This window comes from Cynara cardunculus (assembly GCF_001531365.2).
Source record: "Cynara cardunculus var. scolymus isolate 2C chromosome LG 1, CcrdV1, whole genome shotgun sequence".
NCBI lineage: Eukaryota > Viridiplantae > Streptophyta > Magnoliopsida > Asterales > Asteraceae > Cynara > Cynara cardunculus.
Genome location: NC_037528.1, coordinates 3,875,704 through 3,883,166, shown reverse-complemented (window position 1 = coordinate 3,883,166; position 7,463 = coordinate 3,875,704). Strand labels below are relative to the sequence as shown.

Sequence of the window (7,463 nt, the reverse complement as noted above, 5' to 3'; positions counted from 1 at the left end):
TGGTTTGCACGGTTTACACAAATGAGGGCGGTTTTTATTTGATCACTCCTCTCTCTCTCTCTCTCTCTCTCTATATATATATATATATATATATAGGGTTTAGTTCACGCGAAATCAAAGGTTTTTCATGAGACTCGTAAGATCAATTTTGTGATTATTGAGAAGTCTCGTGGCAATTTTGCGATTATGAATGTTTAGATTGTAGATCTAATCCAAGGGTTAGGAATTGGCCTTACGGGTCTCACGAAAAACTTTTGGTCTCACATGATTCTATGTATATATATATATATATATATAGAGAGAGAGAGAGAGAGAGAGAGAGAGAGTGTGTGTGTGTGTGTTTGTTTCAAATGCAAACCATTACATTTGTACAACCAATGCAACCTAATAAATTGAAATATTTATGAAAATGATGAAAGTTCATTTAGTATGATTTAAATATTTATGTAAGATGAATAAGGATCATTAATTATGATCAATACTTTATATTAGGAAACAATCAAAACTTCTATGAAATTACATATTCATCAAATTAAATGGACGGTTGAGATTGAGTTGTATTGGTTGTACAAATGTAAAGAATTGTATAATAACACCTCTCTCTCTCTCTCTCTCTCTCTCTATATATATATATATATACACACACACACACTCTATAAGGTACTCGTGCAATAAAACGAGATAAATCTCAATTTTAATGTTTCGTTTTATTTTTTATCTTTATCGATATAATACAATTTTATATGATTTTGAGAAAGCGGTAATGTTTTTATTTTTAAATGAAATATAAATTTAAAGATAACATAAATTTTTGAAAAATAAATAAATCGATATTAGTATCAAATTAACTATTCAGTAGTTTTCGTTTTTTTATGTAACCTCTTTAATTAAATTTTTTATTATAATTAATTTTATATTTAATAACAAAGTAATTTATTTTTGGTTTAATAATACAATCTTTTATAAAGATAATATTAAAACATTTTGTTAGAACTCAATGATTATCTTAATTATATTTCTAGATTTTTTATATTTAAAATGAATATTTATCCCGTATTTGATATGTTTATATGCAGCTAGTTATACGAATTTAAAAATGGAGCTTTAATAAGTTGTACTTATGTAAAATTACTTGTAATCTTGAATTTTAAGTAATATGCATCAATATACAGTATTTCATGCATAAAAAACGATTTTTAAGAGTTTTTGTAAAAATACTTTATAATATATATATAGTATATACATATACAAATTTTGCTTGATAAATATAATAAATAAAAAATAAGAATCGGGGCCAAAATGAAATTAAGAATTGCCCGGCTAGGTTACAACAATATGATCACGAAAATACTTTTCAACCTCGATCGTATGTTGACACAAGATGGATTATTTGGTCAATCATATTGAACTATTACTAATTCGTAACGTTCAAATTATATAGAAACTAGTCAAACTACAATTACAGCATTTGAGATACAAAAAAACTTGTTGATCAACAACACGTAACTTGATAATCTAAAATCTTATTGTCAAAGGTTATTTAATTTCGTACCACGTGTAAGAAGGTTGGATTAATTATTTATGAGAAACCAACGAGGATTGATCTCTCTCTCTCTCTCTCTATATATATATATATAGACAGCTCTCATATTTATATCTTCATATCCAATCATGGCATCTACGTTATGGCTGATCTTATTACTCACCCTCACATGTCCTCTAGCAGCTGAACCCATTGATCTTAAGGCATTTCTTATTCTTTTCTCTTTATTACTATGCATCTTCTAAAACATAATATATAATATAATGAGACTCTTTTAATCATTTTCTTTATTACTTGTCATAGTTTATATATATATATATAGGTTTTTTTTTTCAGATAAAAATTTATTTGTGTTATGAATTAATTTACAGACATACATCGTGTACATGGGTGACCTTCCGAAGAGTGATTTATCCGTGGCATCACTTCACCGTAACATACTAGAAGATGTTGTTGGCAGGTTTATTACCATTTGTTTTTTAATGATTTATGGTATCACTTATTTGTGATTACATATATGATTCATATATTTTGAGCAGCCGAGCTTCAAAATCTTTACTACGGAGCTACCAGAGAAGCTTTAATGGCTTCGTGGCCAAGCTCTCAGAAGACCAAAAAAACAAAATGGCTCGTGAGTGAACTTGTAATTCTTAATTATATGTTTCTTAAATTTTATAGAATCATGCATGCATTAACGTACGGTAATGGCAGGAATGGAGGGAGTGGTGTCTGTGTTTCAAAGCCAAACAAGGAAACTGCATACAACAAGGTCATGGGACTTCATGGGCTTCCCTCAAGATGTTAAAAGAGCACCCCTTGAAAGCCACGTCATCGTCGGTATGCTAGACACCGGAGTCTGGCCGGAATCCGACAGCTTCAAGGACGATGGATTTGGTCCTCCACCGCCCAAATGGAAAGGCTCATGCGATTCCATCAATTTCACCTGCAACAAGTAAATAAATTCGCTTCATTGGTGATTCGTTTTAATTTTTCTTCATACTATTATGGCGTTATTAACGTGATCACTGCGTATATATTGTCAGCAAACTCATCGGAGCAAAATACTACAAGACCGAGGAGAGTGCAGTCGGAGACGAGGAGCTGTCAGCAAGAGACACCGATGGCCATGGCACGCACACGGCATCCACCGTGGCCGGACGTGCAGTGAACAACGCCAACTTGTTAGGTCTAGCTAACGGGACTGCTCGAGGGGGTGTTCCGTCAGCACGTATAGCCGTCTATAAGATCTGTTGGGAGACTTGTTCAGATGCTGATATCCTGGCGGCCTTCGACGATGCAATTGCTGATGGAGTCGATATCATTTCTATTTCAGTTGGAAGTTCCAACCCTTTCGATTACTTTGAAGATACTATCGCCATTGGAGCTTTTCATTCCATGAAGAATGGGATTCTAACTTCAAATTCCGCCGGAAACGACGGACCTAGTCCTGGATCGATTACTAATTTCTCACCATGGTCGTTATCGGTTGCCGCTAGCAGCATTGATCGGAAGTTTCTAACTCAGATTGTGTTGGGTAACAATATCACTTACGAGGTAAGAAATTATTCTTCAATTTTGAGCTATCGATCGTAAACGGATATGGTGATTCTTATTGATTCTTGTGTAGGGGCCGACAATAAACACATTCGAGGGTGCGATTCATCCGATAGTTTATGGCGGATCAGTGCCTAATACCAAAAAGGGGTTTACATCAGATGAATCTAGGTAATCAATCAATCTCTTTAAAATCAACCACTTTGAGGGACCGAAATTGCACCGAAAGTTTAATGATTGAAGTTAAAACCAACGATTGAATTCAGATACTGTGAAGAAGATTCGTTGGATCCGACTTCGGTTCAAAATAAGATTGTGGTTTGTGAAGATTTTGATGGACCGACGAATGCTTTGGAATCTGGTGCAAGTGGAGTGGTGGTGGAAGGTGATTTTGGGTACCTAGATTCGGCCTTTGCTTACCCTCTTCCAACAACATATTTAAGCTCCAAAGATGGCAGTGCCGTTCTTGGATACATAAACTCCACCACGTAAGTCTATCCTGCTTGCTTTGTACCGTATATTCATCAATGAATAATGTAGAAGCGTGGAATTCACATGTTAATTCTGAACCATTTCTTTTCTTATAGAACACCAAGTGCAACCATTCTAAAGAGTTATGAACCTGTAGACAAAGCAGCTCCAACTGTGGTTTCCTTCTCATCAAGGGGTCCCAACCCAATCACACCAGATCTCCTCAAGGTAACTAATGAAGTTACCATTTTGTATTTATGGAGAAATGGATGAAGCCCATTCTATTTCTGTTAACATTTGAATCCTGATGTAGCCCGATTTAACCGCACCTGGAGTGGACATTTTAGCCGCTTGGTCGATGGCTACAACCGTCACTGGAGAAGCTGGGGATACCCGTGTTGTCCCATACAATATTATCTCCGGCACTTCCATGTCTTGTCCTCATGCCACTGGCGCTGCAGCTTACGTTAAATCGTTCCACCCAACATGGTCTCCTGCTGCAATCAAGTCAGCGCTTATGACCACAGGTAACACGGTAGAGATATTGCCAGATCGCACAATCTTATGTATGTGATTTTAGGTTGTGAACAACTTGCTTTCTCTGTGGCAGCTGCACCAATGAGTCCAACCAAAAACCTCGAGGCTGAATTTGCATATGGTTCTGGCCATATCGATCCTTTGAAGGGCGTGGACCCAGGTTTGGTTTACGACGCTGGGGAATCAGATTTCGTGTCATTTTTATGTGGGCAAGGTTACAACGCCACAACTTTGAAAATGGTGACTGGTGATTCAAGTAGTTGCTCGGCGGCCAATAACGCGACCGTTTGGGACCTAAACTATCCTTCTTTTGGTCTCTCGGCTCAACAACCAGGCAACATCGTCCGAACCTTTAACAGGACGGTTACTAACGTGGGTGCACCCGATTCTACGTACCATGCCAATGTGGTTGCACCATCAGGGCTGGTGGTGAAGGTTAGGCCGAGGAGTCTTGCGTTCAAAAGAGTGGGAGAGAAGCAATCTTTTGTGGTGATGGTGGATGCTAGAATTGGGTGTAAGATGGTTTCCGGTTCCTTGGTTTGGAGTGACGGAGTACATAACGTGACCAGTCCAATTGTTGCCTTCAGGATTTAATTGTTTTTATATATATATATATATATATATATATATATATATATACACACACACACACAATAGAATTGAATTTTAAAAACATCATTTAAGATAGTTTTCATTTTATCTTGTAATTTGTTTTTTATTGTTTGTATATCAGTTGATGTTTATAGTAGACAACATATCAAATAACATTATTTATTTATTTTTTGAAAATAATTGTTTTGTCTATATTTACCATAACAAATTTTGTTAAATGATATGCACTTCTAGCAATTTTGGGCTAAAAAAATATTGCTTTTGCATAAAATTAAAGCACTAAGTTTGACGCAAAAGATTAATCGTATTTTCAATTTGATAATTGTGTGTGTATACCTCTAATGAAGATGCGGAATCTACCAATTCTCATCACATAGTTGGCAACCCCCCAGGTTCCAGACCCAGGGGTCAACTTTCCCGTATGAGCATTTGGTACATTGGTCGGCAGACGGGTGAGACAGAATGAACGGTCACTACTAACCAAGCCAACCCACATTACTGACTAACGGTGAATAATCAAATTTCTTAGACGTACTAAATACATGCCACTCTACTCAGAGATGCATGCCATAATTTATATCAATTCTAAGTTTGTTTTTAAGATTAATCTTTTAATTTGAATTAAAATAACATAATACAAGTTATTAAGTTTTGACATGTTATTGTCCAAGAAAATGTCCATATACAACAACAGACCTACTAAGAGAGTAGGGGATACACGGTCCTGACTTAATCTTCTCGTCACAATGGAAATTTTTTATAGAGTCTAATTGTGAAGGGTGTTTTTATATTTTTTCTAAACCTAAAATTTAGAATTGTGAGCTAGTTGGAATAGTTGTGGTGTTCCTTTCTTGAGATAACGGGTTTGATTTATGTTTACAGCAAAACTCTATTTTTTTTTTTTGCTTTTTTATATTTCAGTTACTAAGAGAAAAAAGAATAAATATGTAACTGAAAGTATTGAAGTGACGAGTTACTTTATATTTGTAATAACCAAAAAAAATGGAATAAATTGGTAGTCGTTAAATTTCATGTAGTTGTAGTGTAAATGCAATCAAAGTGAAGGGTTTAGACTGTATAATTGAATGCAATTTAATGACAGGAAACTCAATTAATGGTCATGAAACCTACGACCATTAATCTTGGTTTATCGTTTCATATTCCGTGAAACGACCGATAACTTAGTATAAAATTGGAGTATGTAGCTTTATGTGAAGTTTGGGGGTCAAGAAGGAGAACTATTATGAGAAAAGGCGGGTGGACGCTCTAATGATAGTCGATGGTGTTGTACATCACATATAGTTCGACGCCAATCAGGAGACGCTAGCCTCTTCACATAACGGTTTTGACTACGACTTGTACAGTGAGTTACACGTGATTTATTTTTAAAATGGTTGCATGCCTTATTTATAATTATCCACAAGCTTGATTGAAGTTTCTCGAGATTTTTGATATGCTATATATGCGTGAAAAGTTCGATATTTTGCTAATATGTGTTTTGAGTACTTGTGTGTTAATGGGGATGTACTACGGTATAATTTTGTAAAGACGAGCATGCTTTGTGAGCTTGTCTAAGCCGTAAGTGCGGACATGCGGTGTGAGTTCGCCATGTAATGTTGTGTGAGGTAGACATCTTCCATGACGTCGTTGTTTTGTGATGTAGACACGCACGATAATATCTTTATTTTGTGAAAAGTATTATTCTCATCAAGGCATGCTAATTTATGAAGCTTTGTGAAAATTGTTTATCGTAAAAGTTGTTGTTCATGCATGAAAACTGTGGATTCACTGGGTCTAAGGCTCACCCAAAACTCTTTTAAAACTTTTGCACCCAGGCGGATATTTGAGTGGAAAGAAAAGTTGGATAAAGAGAGATACAAGGATTAGCATCAAAGAAGGACATGTGCATATCAAGACATTGTTATATAGAGCAAAGTATGTTCGTCAAGATTGTAATGTTAGATGTTGATATAATTTATAATATTGGAGATTTTATTTCCGCTGCAATGTAAGTGTTTGATCTTAGGATACTAATTTTGTTATATTTAATTATTTGAAATTTTGGGATGTTACAATATTTGTCCCCATCTTACTTTTATTTATTTTTTCTTAATCTTTTTCTTCCAATTTAATAATTATTTTTAAAGTTGTTTTTTGTCTCATTTTAATGACAACATATGTTTATCGAAATTAATTGAAAAAGAAATAAAATTAATCATGTTTAAATTGAAAAAGAAATACTTTGTATGAGTTTTATTTTTAAAAATCTTGATAATATTTAAATATCGGTTATTATTTCAATATATGATGTCGTCAAACATATTTATGGTAAAAAAATTAATAAAAATATATTTTGTTGTTGTATATGTTGTTCATCACGAAATCAACCAAAAAACCTAATAAAAGTCTCCCATAAAAGTGGAATTTAGCTCAAAATAGGCCAACTGTGAGACATACTCTTACATTTTACTCAAAAGCCAAGGTTGATTGTAATTAGAAAAATGTATTGTATCAAATCAGCACAATTGAATTTTCTATGGGTCAAAACATGTTCACTTTTCTTAGGTTAAAACACGAGCCTTTGATTGACCTTAGAGCCTTTTAACAAAGAATAAGAATGAAAAACGTAATTTACTCTTTAGTAAATATATTAAATTACTTAAAAAAAATCATAATTATTGATTAATATAATAATATTAAGAAGACCGATAAATAACAATCTATCTCACTAATGTTTTTAAAAAAT

At 34.1% G+C, this 7,463-nt stretch overlaps 1 protein-coding gene across 1 annotated transcript; it reads left to right on the top strand.

Annotated features, from left to right (window-relative positions):
* Positions 1–1,671: 1,671 nt before the first annotated feature.
* LOC112522350 (cucumisin-like) lies at positions 1,672–4,699 on the top strand. The gene is made up of 10 exons (XM_025131444.1): positions 1,672–1,746; positions 1,915–2,003; positions 2,083–2,174; positions 2,255–2,495; positions 2,587–3,097; positions 3,171–3,268; positions 3,364–3,585; positions 3,685–3,796; positions 3,882–4,095; positions 4,179–4,699. Exons 1-10 carry the CDS (start codon positions 1,672–1,674, stop codon positions 4,697–4,699), a joined length of 2,175 nt encoding a protein of 724 aa, XP_024987212.1.
* Positions 4,700–7,463: the final 2,764 nt, after the last annotated feature.

Excerpts from the sequence above, each read along its gene's own strand:
- LOC112522350 (XM_025131444.1), top strand. The coding sequence starts at position 1,672 with ATGGCATCTACGTTATGGCTGATCTTATTACTCACCCTCACATGTCCT. Across the intron at positions 2,004-2,082 it reads CTAGAAGATGTTGTTGGCAG|CCGAGCTTCAAAATCTTTAC; the intron begins GTTTATTACCAT and ends TATTTTGAGCAG. Across the intron at positions 3,098-3,170 it reads GTAACAATATCACTTACGAG|GGGCCGACAATAAACACATT; the intron begins GTAAGAAATTAT and ends ATTCTTGTGTAG.